The sequence below is a fragment of the Oncorhynchus mykiss genome, chromosome 17, assembly GCF_013265735.2.
Source record: "Oncorhynchus mykiss isolate Arlee chromosome 17, USDA_OmykA_1.1, whole genome shotgun sequence".
NCBI lineage: Eukaryota > Metazoa > Chordata > Actinopteri > Salmoniformes > Salmonidae > Oncorhynchus > Oncorhynchus mykiss.
This window is the reverse complement of record NC_048581.1, coordinates 47,938,702-47,954,242: the sequence shown is the minus strand read 5'-3', so window position 1 is coordinate 47,954,242 and position 15,541 is coordinate 47,938,702. Positions and strand designations below refer to the sequence as shown.

The 15,541-nt window shown below is 41.4% G+C and overlaps 1 protein-coding gene across 1 annotated transcript in view; it reads right to left on the bottom strand.

Moving 5' to 3' along the window:
• The window catches only part of LOC110493995 (neuroendocrine convertase 1), a 32,199-nt gene extending 16,902 nt beyond the window's left edge, over positions 1–15,297 (bottom strand). The window contains exons 1-5 of the mRNA XM_021568647.2: positions 14,416–15,297; positions 12,006–12,110; positions 11,358–11,480; positions 4,850–4,996; positions 3,707–3,783 (exon numbers count right to left, since the gene is read on the bottom strand). Coding sequence (XP_021424322.2) covers positions 3,707–3,783; positions 4,850–4,996; positions 11,358–11,480; positions 12,006–12,110; positions 14,416–14,604 — 641 coding nt within the window. The 5' untranslated portion in view covers positions 14,605–15,297. The remainder of the gene's footprint in view (positions 1–3,706; positions 3,784–4,849; positions 4,997–11,357; positions 11,481–12,005; positions 12,111–14,415) is intronic.
• Between the last annotated feature and the right edge of the window lie 244 nt (positions 15,298–15,541).

Here is a 15,541-nt window from a genome sequence, read left to right as displayed (position 1 = left end):
TTTATTTGGATTTTATAAAATGGACATACACAAAATAGTCCAAATTGGTGAAGTGAAGTGAAAAAAATAACTGGTGTGTGCATATGTATTCACCCCCTTTGCTATGAAGCCCCTAAATAAGATCTGGTGCAACCAATTACCTTCAGAAGTCACAGAATTAATTAAATAAAGTCCTCCTGTGTGCAATCTAAGTGTCACATGATCTGCCACATGATCTCAGTATATATATATATATATATATATATATATATACCAGTTCTGAAAGGCCTCAGAGTCTGCAACACCACTAAGCAAGGGGCACCACCAAGCAAGCGACACCATGAAGACCAAACAGGTCAGGGACAAAATTGTGGAGAAGAGTTGGGTTATAAAAAAATATCAGAAACTTTGAACATCCCACGGAGCACCATTAAATCCATTATAAAAAAATGGAAAGACTATGGCACCACAACAAACCTGCCAAGAGAGGGCCGCCCACCAAAACTCACAGACTAGGCAAGGAGGGCATGAATCAGAGAGGCAACAAAGAGACCAAAGATAACCCTGAAGGAGCTGCAAAGCGAAAATTGGAGTATCTGTCCATATGACCACTTTAAGCCATACACTCCACAGAGCTGGGCTTTACGGAAGAGTGGCCAGAAAAAAGACATTGCTTAAAGAAAAAAATAAGCAAACACGTTTGGTGTTCCCCAAAAGGCATGTGGGAGACTCCCCAAACATATGGAAGAAGGTACTCTTGTCAGATGAAACTACAATTGGGCTTTTTGGCCATCAAGGAAAATGCTATGTCTGTTGCAAACCCAACACCTCTCATCACCTTGAGAACACCATCCCCACAGTGAAGCATGGTGGTGGCAGCATCATGCTGTGGGGATGTTTTTCATTGGCAGGGACTGGGAAACTGGTCAGAATTGAAGGAATGATGGATGGCACTAAATACAGGTAAATTCTTGAGGGAAACCTGTTTCAGTCTTCCAGAGATTTGAGACTAGGACAGAGGTTCACCTTCCAGCAGGACAATGACCCTAAGAATACTACTAAAGCAACACTTGAGTGGTTTAAGGGGAAACATGTAAATGTCTTGGAATGGCCTAGTCAAAGCCCAGACCTCAATCCAATTGAGAATCTGTGGTATGACTTAAAGATTGCTGTACACCAGCGGAACCCATCCAACTTGAAGGAGCTGGAGCAGTTTTGCCTTGAAGAATGGGCAAAAATCCCAGTGGCTAGATGTGCCAATCTTATAGAGACATACCCCAAGAGACTTGCAGCTATCATTTCTGCAAATGGTGGCTCTACAAAGTATTCACTTTGGAGGGTTGAATAGTTATGCATGCTCAAGCTCTCCATATTTTTGTCTTATTTCTTGTTTGTTTCACAAGAAAAAATATTTTGCATCTTCAAAATGGTAGGCATGTTGTGTTAATTTTTTTTCAGTTTACTAGGGGTACCCAATCTCTCCAAAGGGGGCATATGTCTGCCATATCCTTAACAGGTTCAAATCATACAAACCCCCCAAAAATCTATTTTAATTCCATGTTGTAAGGCAACAACATAGCAAAAATGCCAAGGGGGTGATTACTTTCGCAAGCCACTGTACGCATAGACATATAACTAATATAATTCTACTATCTGTAATTCTGTAATTCTACATCTATGGGATCTACCACAAGCTAATTAATGCTAACAAGCACAATAGGAGATAGGCTATCAACTAAATCTTTCCAGTCTGAATGTCATTCTGGCACTAATTTTACTGTCTCAAACACTAACCTACAGTACAACATATATGGCTCCCAGGCTACAATCTTATGGGCTTGTCCAGTGGGTATAGAAAGTCACCACCCCCTTTCAAAATGTTCACCTTTTGTTGCCTTACAGCCTGAAATGAAAACATATCAAATTTGAAAAAAATGTAAAATAACCTATTTGGATAAGTGAATACCCCTCCTTACAATTGCAATTGCAAACTTTCTGAGGCATAACCGACCACCTTCCAGATCACAAATCAAGCTAATTGGCATCCATCTGTGATCAATTGTACTGATTTGTATTAGGTCAGATTAAAAGCAGTTCTTCACAGAGGACTCTACTGCTTAGTAGTGCAATTCAAAGCAAAGAATTCACTATGGGCGGAAAGATGTACGAGATAAAGTTGTGGAAAGGCACAAGTCAGAGGATGGATATAAAAAGATTTCAAAGGCTTTGTCCCTCAGAGCACAGTTAATACCATTATTAAGAAGTAGAAGGGAGTATGGCACCACCCAGACCCTGCATAGATCAGACTGTCCCTCCAAACTGGATGACCGGGCAAGGAGGAGACTGATCAGAGAGGCTACCAAGAAGCCAATGGCGACTTTGAAGGAGCTTCAGGCCTTTATGGCAAAGACTGGTCAATGTGTGCATGTGACCACAATATCACAAACGCTCCACAAATCTGGCTTCTATGGGAGGGTGGCGAGAGAAAAAAAACATTCCTCAAAAAAAGCCACATCAAGTCTTGTTTGAGATTTTCCAAAAATCACAAATTCCAAGACCTCTTCAGCAAGGACTGGAGCACTTGTGAGGATAGAAGAGAAAATGGATAGTGCAAAATTCCAACAAATTCTTGAGGAGAGCCTGCAGCCCTCTGCCAGGAAGTTGAAAATGGGAAGATGGTTCACGTTTCAACATGACAATGACCCAAAGAACACCACCAAAGCAACCATACAGTGGCTGAAGGACAAGAAGGTGAATGTCCTTGAGTGGCTTAGTCAGAGCCCCGACCTAAATCCCATCTAGAATTTGGAATGACTTGAAGAGTGCAGTCCTTGAGCGGTCACCATGCAATTTGACTGAGCTTGAAGAATTCTGCAAGGAAGAGTAGGCAAATGTTGCACAGTCTAGGTGTGCAAAGTTAGTAGAGACCTATTCAAAGAGACCCATGGCTGTAATTCAAGCAAAAGGTGGTTCCACCAAGTATTAACTCAGGGGGTTGATCACTTATCCAAATACGGTATTTTACTGTCTTCATTGTAATTAATGTTCAGAGTTTTTATGTTTTGGATATTGTAAATAAAGCCGAAAAACGTCTGATTTGATGTGTTTTCATTTCAGGCTGTAAGGCAACAAAGGGTGAACATTTTGAAAAGGGTTGATGACTTTCTATACTCACTGTATGTAGTACAATAAATACTGTATTTTACGTTAAATGTAGAAAAATTGTAAATCTATAAATTCCTTGGGAATCTGCGGAAAAAAAAATTTAATAAATAAATATACATATATATATATATATATATACACACATAACTGTTGTTACATCAACAGCTCCATCTGTGTGTACCAGATATGCCCATTTCCAGCGAGTGTGACCTGTGTGTGTCTAGCAGGATAGCTGGCTGCTCCCCTTCTTATCTAGTTGTGTAATCGACAGTGAGGATGCTGTAACTAGGAACAGGATTACATGGGTTTTATAGTGGTCACCAGACTGCAAGGGACCCGAACAATGAGGAACATGTACTTTCCATTAGTACTGGATGTTAAGATAATTTTTATTGGCTACTATGCTACATAGCCCACATAAGTAATATGCCAATGCATGTAAAAATTGAATATACAAGTGAGGATTTGAAAAGAGACAAATGTGTGTGAAAAATGCTACACGCTTCTCACAACAACAAAAACATGATAGCAGGCATATCCTTAAAATAAATAGAACATTTACTTGTTCTCATTGGTGGAGTCGTATCTGGGGAAGGGGTCAGGGTCGTTGTCATTGAAATCGTAGCTGGCTGCTGCGTCCTGGAGAAGAAAGAGAGAGAAGGGAAAATCACCATACGCTCCAGAACCCAATCTGTCAACCCACTTAACCCACTTAGGTGACCGCACCGGGGACCTGTCACTGAGAGGGACTGTAAATTACATGGATGGTTGAACACCAGACAAGAGGACGAGGTAGGAAATTATTTAGGGCTGAAACAAAGCCATTATTTTTGAGAAAGAGGAATGTCGAACATTTGTCAATATGTCTTCGTCTGAAAGGTTTATTGCTACTGTCACGTTCGTTGAATGGAAGAGACCAAGGCGCAGCGTGATGTGAAGACATTCTTCTATTTATTAACGAAGAAACACAAAAAGGTTTAGGGGAAGGGTTACCTAAAATGCCACAGTTGTCCCCTGTGCGACTCGATGCAACCTTTGGATCGCTAGTCGGTTCGAGGTATACGCCCACCCATCCTCCCCGGACCTACCTACCTACTTTTGTTTCTGTCTAAAGTAACTACACGATTAGTACATATCATAAGTCTTGGCGATGCAGAAAAATGTGTATAGTATGTTTCGTATGGCTCTGAGGTCAGGCTGCACTTTTATACCTACACTGCATCAGAATCACTGAAACAGGTCTGCTTCGAGACTTTGAGTGAAGATGGATAAGCGTCTCGCTTGATTAAGTCCCTTTGATTAATCACAGTCGCGTTAATTATAGTCAGAGTCGATTCTATCAGCCTTGTTGTCATACTTCCTCTCTCTCTCTCTCTCTCTCTCTCTGCCTCTCTAGAAAGACCCTAGGGCTGTCTCCCAATGCCTTGTGTCTCATAGAGAAATAACTGTTTGCCTCCAAGCCACCTATACTGTAGTTCCTGTCAACACAACCACAAAAAAATAATCCAGGACCATAATAATTCCACCTATTATTGATTTCCAGTTCTATAATCTATGCACGCTTACCAACCGTCATCGCCACCTATCATATTGCAATTTATTACTGCTTATTAGTGCTTCATGGATGGCTGTGTAAGTGTCACCGATGTTGCTATGGGAACGGTCTCCCTTAGTGATTTCTGTTGCCATGGAAATGTGGACTTACGTAGTTGGGGTATATGTCGGTGTGGTTCCACTCCAGACCGTCATCCAGCACGGTGATGACCACTCCTTTCCCTGTGATCCCTTTCCTCCACACGGGAATTACGTGGAGGTCCAGCTTGGGCAGGGAGGACGACGTCCGAGTGTCTTGCTGGAATGGCCGACACAGGGGAGGAAGAGGAGGAGGAGGAGGAGAGAGAGTAGTTTTAGTTATTTGTAATTAAATCATGTTTACAGTACATATAGCATTAAAGCATACATTAAGGTCATATAAGCTGGAAGAGAAGGAGAGAGAGCGGTTTTCATGACAATTGTTGAACTATTGAACCCTATTCCTAAAGCATATATACAGTGTTCATAGAGCTTATAAGCTCATTGACATACGCATGACATTGGCACAGAATTTAAATACAGGAAGTAGCACACCTATACTGAAACTGGAAAAAAAAGACATTCTAACAATTAAGGAATGAGGTACTTCACCTAAATTGCCTCTGTGAAAATCAAGTATTAAGAAAAGAATGGAGAAAGGTCAACCTAAGACGGCCGTCGGGCTACACAAGCTCCATCTTCGCTAATGGAGACAGTCATGTCCCACATGGACCTTTAGCAATTCATTATTAATATGTTGCTTTGTCCTGGCTCTCTTGACTGCTTACGGTAGAAAACCTTGTTATGTAGAGTGTTCAGACTAATATTTCAGCCCAGAACTAAATTATTTATATAAGTGGTTCACTGAAGACCGTGCTAAGGTTGTGAATCTTGTGATGTGAAAATAAAATGATAATATGTCATGATTATGTGTCATAGTGCAAGGCTAAGCCTCTGTCACCTCTACCAATCCTCTATCTAATAATCAGTGGTCCCTTTAATGCATGTAATGAGTGTGTATATGTGTGGGGCGCCCAACTAGTGTTAATTGGCTAATCAGTGGGGAGTAAGAGTACAGCAGTGCCGTGCTAGCAGCAGTCCTCCCTGAGGGCAGATGGGATGATTCAGAGCAGGAGACAGGACAAAAAAAAAGACTAGGAACATTTTGGAGCTGCTCTGCTTCCGCATTATGCACAGACACTGCGGAACGCCACTCTCTCTCACTCTTTTTTTATCCTTTCTCCTTTTCTTCTTTCTCTCTCTCTCTCGCCTTCTTTTTCTCTTCTCCTCTTGCTCCCTCTCACCCCGGTCTCTCCATCTTCTTGCGCTCTCTTTTGGACCCTGTCTTTCTGTTTCTCTCTCTCCCCTGCTCCATTTCCTCCCCAATGATTCTCTCTCACTTGCCCATCTACCCTCTCTCCTCTTCAGCTCCCCCTTTCTCTGTTTCCCTCTGGCTACTGGAGGAAGTGAAGGGATCAGGGTGGTTGTGGGAGACTGTCTCTGTTTAGAATGATCTTTAAAACCATCCTATTCATCCATCCACACAGATGCCACACCATACGTTTCTGCTACAGGGACGGTTGACAAAACAGTGGAATATATGACATATATGATAAAACGTATGAATGTGGCAGCATATCGGAGATATCAGAAATCAAGCTGTGCAGTCCTATTGATGGCTTCTGTAGCTCTTCTGTCTTGGTATCTTATTGGATGACTCATCTATTGACTGGCACATAACCTGTTGTCTCCAAACAGCCCAGCTCGCACGCACAAGCATATATTTAGAATGGACACTTGCGGTAAACAAACACATCGGCATTCACATGCGCTTACGCGCACAAACTGAGACCTGAGATCAGCATGCATGCACGCATGACACGCACGCACACACACACACACACACACACACGCACACACACACACACACACACACACACACACACACACACACACACACACACACACACACACACACACACAGCCCATGACGGAGCTAGGAATCTCAATCTATTATGAGTCACTCCTTTGATTGCTTTATCAGGCAGTCACCCACTCCTGGGACACAAAGAGACACTCTCCCTGCACGCAGTCACTATCTCTCCCTCCATCTTTCCTCTCTCCACATCACTCTCTCCATCTCTCCCTCTCTCAATTGTGTCTTTCTCCCTCACTTCCTTCTGCTCCTAACTCAACCTCCCTTCGTTTCTGCTGTCCATCAGTACAGCCATACCTTTGTCCATGTCCTCTTCTTCCATCCCTCCCGCCATCCCTTTACCTCTCTACGCACTCATTTTCCCCTCCCTTCCTCTCACGATCACTCTATCCTCTCAATAACTACGGTCTCATTGCTGCTCTCTCTTCCTCTATCCCTCCTTTTATCTCCTCCCACCCACCCCTCCCTCACATCTCTATTTTCTTGGTTATTACTACTGTTTTCTTTCTATCTATCTTTCTTTCTTTCTATATATCTACCGATCTATAGTCGAGTAGATGCCCTCCTAATGATAAAGCCGTCATAGAAGAAATGTAAGAAATAAAACATTGACATTGTCTCGTTGCTTCTTGCCTATTCAATGTCCCTGACTGACAGTCCCTAGGGACACCCCAGGCCAATCAGAGTGCCGTCACAAGTGAGTGGGCGGGAGTAGGTGTTTGTCAGCCATGGCCGTTTACTGACGCACAGTAAATGAGAGCACTTCATGACCAATTCAATTAGGATCATCAGCCCAGATAAGTAAAAAGGGGCCATCTCGATTTATTTTCTTATTTCCTGTAATGAGTGACTCATAACATCAAGTTCAGGGAAAATGGAAAGAGCCGATAAAATACACACACTGACGCATGTAAACAGACAGACAACACACGTCCTATCTTTGAAATAACAGGTGTTGACTGGAAAACTGATTAAGACATTTGAAACAGTGACTTAATGGCTGTGTCTGAAATATGTCTTGCCTACTACTTACTGAAATGACATACTATGTGTTAATCATACTACTTAGAACATACTGTTTAGTAAAAATATACTCAGTAAGTAACACATATCAACATAGTAGGCTCACCCATACTGAGAATGTGTCATCTTATGCGCAATTGCTTTGTTTACCACCATTCGTTCATTTCGGTATTCAATCCCCTTGTCTGATTATCAGCTGATTATTAGCTAGGCCTGTTGTCAAACACAGGTGGGTCTGAAAAGACAATTATCTTCCTCGGTAGCACGTAGCGAATTCGCACTAGATAAAAAGCCGAAATGAGTACGACATCCTGGCATCTAAACATAAACATACACAATCTTTGACATTTCACATACTATAAAATGTTCTATTTCAGCATACCCAAACGGCTTACTATTTAGGACGCAATGTCACGCCCTGACCTTAGAGCTTGTTATGTCTCTATTTTGGTTTGGTCAGGGTGTGATTTGGGTGGGCATTCTATGTTATTTTTTCTATGTTTTTGTGTTTCTTTGTTTTGGCCGGGTATGGTTCTCAATCAGGGACAGCTGTCTATCGTTGTCTCTGATTGAGAATCATACTTACAGTGCCTTGCGAAAGTATTCGGCCCCCTTGAACTTTGCAACCTTTTGCCACATTTCAGGCTTCAAACATAAAGATATAAAACTGTATTTTGTTGTGAAGAATCAACAACAAGTGGGACACAATCATGAAGTGGAACGACATTTATTGGATATTTCAAACTTTTTTAACAAATCAAAAACTGAAAAATTGGGCGTGCAAAATTATTCAGCCCCTATACTTTCAGTGCAGCAAACTCTCTCCAGAAGTTCAGTGAGGATCTCTGAATGATCCAATGTTGACCTAAATGACTAATGATGATAAATACAATCCACCTGTGTGTAATCAAGTCTCCGTATAAATGCACCTGCACTGTGATAGTCTCAGAGGTCCGTTAAAAGCGCAGAGAGCATCATGAAGAACAAGGAACACACCAGGCAGGTCCGAGATACTGTTGTGAAGAAGTTTAAAGCCGGATTTGGATACAAAAAGATTTCCCAAGCTTTAAACATCCCAAGGAGCACTGTGCAAGCGATAATATTGAAATGGAAGGAGTATCAGACCACTGCAAATCTACCAAGACCTGGCCGTCCCTCTAAACTTTCAGCTCATACAAGGAGAAGACTGATCAGAGATGCAGCCAAGAGGCCCATGATCACTCTGGATGAACTGCAGAGATCTACAGCTGAGGTGGGAACCCCTGTCCATAGGACAACAATCAGTCGTATATTGCACAAATCTGGCCTTTATGGAAGAGTGGCAAGAAGAAAGCCATTTCTTAAAGATATCCATAAAAAGTGTTGTTTAAAGTTTGCCACAAGCCACCTGGGAGACACACCAAACATGTGGAAGAAGGTGCTCTGGTCAGATGAAACCAAAATTGAACTTTTTGGCAACAATGCAAAACGTTATGTTTGGCGTAAAAACAACACAGCTCATCACCCTGAACACACCAATCCCCACTGTCAAACATGGTGGTGGCAGCATCATGGTTTGGGCCTGCTTTCCTTCAGCAGGGACAGGGAAGATGGTTAAAATTGATGGGAAGATGGATGGAGCCAAATACAGGACCATTCTGGAAGAAAACCTGATGGAGTCTGCAAAAGACCTGAGACTGGGACGGAGATTTGTCTTCCAACAAGACAATGATCCAAAACATAAAGCAAAATCTACAATGGAATGGTTCAAAAATAAACATATCCAGGTGTTAGAATGGCCAAGTCAAAGTCCAGACCTGAATCCAATCGAGAATCTATGGAAAGAACTGAAAACTGCTGTTCACAAATGCTCTCCATCCAACCTCACTGAGCTCGAACTGTTTTGCAAGGAAGAATGGGAAAAAATGTCAGTCTCTCGATGTGCAAAACTGATAGAGGCATACCCCAAGCGACTTACAGCTGTAATCGCAGCAAAAGGTGGCGCTACAAAGTATTCACTTAAGGGGGCTGAATAATTTTGCACTCCCAATTTTTCAGTTTTTGATTTGTTAAAAAAGTTTGAAATATCCAATAAATGTCGTTCCACTTCATGATTGTGTCCCACTTGTTGTTGATTCTTCACAAAAAAATACAGTTTTATATCTTTATGTTTGAAGCCTGAAATGTGGCAAAAGGTCGGAAAGTTCAAGGGGGCCGAATACTTTCGCAAGGCACTGTAGGTAGCCTTTTTCCCACCTGGGTTTGTGGGTAGTTGTTTTCTGTTTTGTGTCTGCACCAGACAGAACTGTTTTGTTTTGCTCCACTTTGTTATTTTGTTTCAGTGTTCAGTTTGAATAAATGATCATGAACACGTACCATGCTCCTCTTCTTCAGACGAGCGTTACACGCAAGGTATCCGGACACGGCCAATGCTTTTAATAAATGGCCGAGTACTTTGAATCAACCATTACAAACTGCTCTCTCCACTCTCACAATAATTGCTAAAATGCTATTATTGGAAGCTATCGAAACATAACCGATGAAAGAAATCCATCACTAATGACATGGAATAGGAGTCCAATTGGACTACCGTAGGTTAATCCTGAACACAGGACAAAGTGAATGTGCTGTCTGTAATGTATCCGGTAGGGAATACACAGCTGTGACACTATCATCCACTTGGCTTCAATGGGCTAAAATAACCGCTAAATGGGGCCTTAATGCGTGACGGCCTATTCCGTTCCACTGGATTAAGGTGGGAGGAAGTTGATTTGCCTTACAATCGCCTACCAGGCCAGCATGTTCAATTCAACAAATGGGTCCTTTGCCTGGGATTTTGGATGATTACTAATTCATTTGTTTATCACAGAGTAAAAACCTATTGTCTCACATTTCTCAAGTTTCCTATACATATTCATGCGTGATCGCTGAAGATATTTGTCTCATCCTCTCTCGCTATGAAACGCATGTACACACACACACACACACACACACACACACACACACACACACACACACACACACACACACACACACACAGTATTCCTCGCACATATAAAGTTTTCCTTTCATTTTGACAGGTGCTAATTGTGATATAAACTAACCCACAACATATATTCAAACCCCTAATACAAGACCTGCAAGCTCATCACTAAACAATATGTATGACTGTACATCCAAAAGGGTTGTGAAGGCAAAGTCTCCGCACTGTGACACACTCAGCATTTGGGGAGCTGTCCATCCCTGCCAGCGCTGAATCTCAGAAGGCTCTGGGATTGTGTTAGCCTGGTCCCAGATCTGTTTGTGCTGTCTTGCCAATACCTAGTGACAATGACCATTAGGAATTGGCAAGACAGCACAAACAGATCTGGGACCAGGCTAGGATTGTGTTTGTGAATCAGGCCAAACAGAAGGCAGCAGAAGACACCAGCTGGATCTGAACTGATGGTCGGGTCAGAAAACACATTTTCTGTAGTTTATGTAGGACTTCAATTCTGGCACCAGCTATGTTTGAATTCTAGCATTGTGCCATCAGCTATTAGCCACCATGACAACCAAAATAACCAAAACACCACATGGACCACCAGACAACCAAAAAACAACCTTAATAGACCAATCTTAATATCCAAACTAATATGTCACCAACTGGGTATGACTTAGCCTATGAGAAAGATAAAGGAATGTGTGGCTCTTCAGGACATACCAGGTACCACTGCTGGTTCCACATGGGGTCATCGAACAGCTTGTCCACTGGACAGTTCCGGCATGATCCCAGCGACGCCCGCTTACTGCGCTGCTTCTCATACTGTTGCTCCGCCCACGATACCTAGACACCCAACGAGATGAGAGAATCAATCTACATTTTTACAAGGGGTGGGGCAGTCCCATTCATTTCATATTCATTGAGCTTTATTTAAGCGATAGTACAGTTGGAGAAATGGGAAGAAAGGGGGAGGAGGACTCAAAGTCGCCTGGTCTCAGATCTGTTTGTGCTTTTGCCTGCTCCATTGTCGTTGTCAAGCCAAGGCATTGTCGTTGGCATGACAATCTCACAAGTAGCTGGCATGATAGCAGAAACAGACTGGCACCCAGGCTAAAGTCAAAGGGGCAGTGGGCTGGATTCAAACGTATGCCGACTCTGGCATACTTGCGTGCCGGGGTTCTGCAGCTATAACCGCTGGACCACACATGCCAAAACAATCTGTCAATGACTTATGTTCATACTGTCATTTTGTTTACGTTGCTAATGCACACGCACAAGTGTTCTGGCCAAAAGTAGAGCACTAAATAGGACATAGGGTACAAGTTCAAACATAGCCACAGACAATGTTACAGACACAGGATTGTTTACCCGATCATCCTCAGACAGGCGTTTGGTGATGTGATCGGCACTTCGTTTCGTCCTGCTAGGATGAGTCTGGTGTTTGAACAAGTAATGGTTTTCTAGCGTCCCAATCTGCAGACGAGGAGAGTGGTGGGTTGTTGAATATTTCACAGCAGTGGTGTAACACCATTAACCTCTTCCTGTCAATCCCCTAACAGAGGACTGCATGTTATTATCAATGCAATCCTTTTTAATTATAGAATAGAATCAAAGAATAGAACCTTATTGTCCACCCAGGACGGACATTTTCCTTTGGCATCGCCATACAAGCGCCTTGCGTCATGTTACACCAGTTACACATCTCACTTTGAATGTCTTGAACAGCTTGTTAAATCAATAGGCTACCTTAGATCATTCTCAAACGTCGGTAGATGTTGATATTATATTATTATATTTATGTGACTGGAAGGCAGATACCACAATAGCCGTGCCAATTTCCTTGGTACTTATACAGTCAGGTCCCAAATTATTAACACCCTTGATAAGATGGACAAAAAAGACTGCATAGAATAAATAATCGATATATTGAGCTACAGTGGGGCAAAAAGGTATTTAGTAAGCCACCAATTGTGCAAGTTCTCCCACTTAAAAAGATGAGAGAGGCCTGTAATTTTCATCATAGGTACACTTCAACTATGACAGACAAAATGAGAAAAAAAATCCAGAAAATCACATTGTAGGATGTTTAATTAATTGATTAGCAGATTATGGTGGAAAATAAGTATTATTTAAGGTAAAAAATCTGTTGTTCTTCCCCTGAACAATGCAGTTAACCCACTGTTTCCCAGTAGGCTTTCATTGTAAATCAGAATTTGTTTGTAACTGACTTGCCTAGTTGAATAAATGTTTTTTAAAAAGGGGAGGGTGCTGGAGGTTTGAAAGTAAAGGTTCCCAATGATTCTGACCCCTATATTTTGGAGATTTTTTTTTTTTATATAACTTGATTAAATCTATTTTTCTGAGCAATTGTATTAATATACAATAATATAATTTTCACTTTTTTTATAGCTCAGTATTTGTATTGTTTATTTTATGCAGTCTTTTTTGCTCATCTTTATAAAAGGTGCAAATAATATCGGACCTGACTGTATTTACAGCAGGCTTTGTTCAGCAATTTCCTCAGAAAGCAAGGTTAACACAGCTGAACCCACGGAATCTACAGGTGTTTGTCACGATATCACACAAATTGTGCAAATGTGCAAATAATGAATCAATCACAGATATTACTGTTTACCTTTTAAATCAGGGTCACACAGAGTGTTTCTTGGTATTCTTAAATAAATCTAGTTTGAAACAAAAGCATATGCCTAACACAAAAAAATAAGAAACCTGTACCATGTCAGATATAGTTGAAATGTATTGCATTTTGAGTTTACATCCCAATATTAGACTTTATATACATCACAGTAGACTGAAATATAACAAAACCGTTTGACATAGAAACACCAGATTTTCTGTGTTTAAAAAAAAGAAGTTTATTCATTATGAAATTATTAAAAATATTTAAAACACCCACCCATGAGGCCACTAGAGGGTGCTTTGGTCAAGGGAGAAAATACAATTAAAATAAAATTGCATAAATGATTTAGGCCTAACCTATAAATTATTCTAAGCCACAGTTCAGGCCTATTATATTGATAATGCTGATATGGCATCATACCCATCCCCTGGCCGAATGGAAACATATGTTGTTGACCTGTGTAGTCAGAGAGCTAGGTTCCTCTGAGTGGATTATAGAGAGCTCGTCATGGCAAGGTAGACAGTGAATTACAACATTGGCAATAGACATATTTACAGAAGGGGGCTATTGTATACAGTACAAAATGAACTTGTTCAAAAGAATAAGTCTTAAAATATGGATTGGATCCCCATATTTTGCCCAAATACACTGATAGACTAAATGATTTGTTTTTGATTGATGATATCAATTTACTTAATATAAAGTAACAGTGATACCGAAATACACTGATGGTAAAAAAAAGACAATAATGGAAATTTCATAGGTTACACAATTGCATTTCCCTGCTCACTCTGACCAGAATAATGAAGATGATTGACAGAATACACCAATCACTATGGTTGTAGTGTTTTAATCTTGGCTGAAGCAGAAGTTCAGTAAGGATGCTGCTGTACAGGCTACAACATCAGCAACAAGGCTGCCGTGGCGCCCTCCATGAGCTTTCAACAGCTATGTATTAATACAACCAACTGAATAATTGATAAAACAAAGCTGAATAGGCTACTGAGACCAAGACCAAGGATATTCCCTGAGCCAAATTTAACATATTAATTGTATAGTGTAAAGAGAGAAGTACATAGTTCAAATACTACTCGAGGATAAACGTGGTCTCGGGGCGTTGCTGTGGCGCTAACATACCTGGCGGACTAGTCGGTAGTCCAGTTCTTTGGCGATGGACCTTGCGGCGTCCGGTCCTCCCGGAATCTCCACCGCCCATTCGTTGAGGTACTGTCTGTCCCCGAATGAAGCATCCACGGAACGAGCGATGGAGAACAGAACCACAAAAGCACAGCACATTACCGTTGTTGGGCGACATCTCATTTCCATCTCAGAGAAAATACGACTAGATTGATGCTCTTAGAAAGCATATAAGACAATTCCAAACGAAAATGTAAGTAATATTAAATAAATAAATTTCTGTTGGTTCCCCTTGGTTCGTGTCTTTTTTCCTTCAAAGTGCTGGGTGGGAATGAGAGGTCCTGTCACCGCGTTATTGCCTTATTGAACCATCAAGGAAAGCAAGCGGAGAGTAAACCGTGGAAGGGGACGGGAATGTTTACACGTCAAATTACGAAGGGTCTCTGACGTCAACGAGTCTATACCTGGGATAGGGTCTATGCTCGAGTCCCGAGAGAGACAGTTGGTGAGAAAGAGCGTCAGAGGGAAAAGTTATATCTAAAAATATCCCTCTATTTTTTTATTCAAGTTTGCAGGAGTATAAGAATTAATACTAGGTTACTATAACAGTAATGTATGTGCACCAAACATGTCTGTGCAGAGCCTAACCATAGACTACGTCAGCCAAGTAGACCATCACCTGAAGCACGCCCAAACTTAATAATTATGTTATTATTGCGTTATTATCTCTATGATTTGTTGTTGTTATTGTGCAAGGAAAATGCAAGAGCAAGAATAGGCACTATTTTCTTTTAGCATTGCAGTATACTGTGTGGGTGTTTGAGATGTGTAAGATAATGGCACGACTTAATTTCAATACCTCAGATTGACGATTGTCTTCAAGTGTATCTGTTACATGCCCCCCCCCCCCCCCCCCCGCAGGAGAGCTCACTGTGGTGACGCATTTATGCAGCGCACGTCACGGTAGTGTAGACGCTATTTCAGCACCACCGCATTGGACAGCTCTTTGGGTGAGGACAAGGTGAAAGCAAGCAAGTGGTTTCATATGGGCAAATGATTTTCGGTTAAAAACATGGATGATTGAAATAGATCATTTACTGTGTGCTTTGAATTTAGGTCATATATT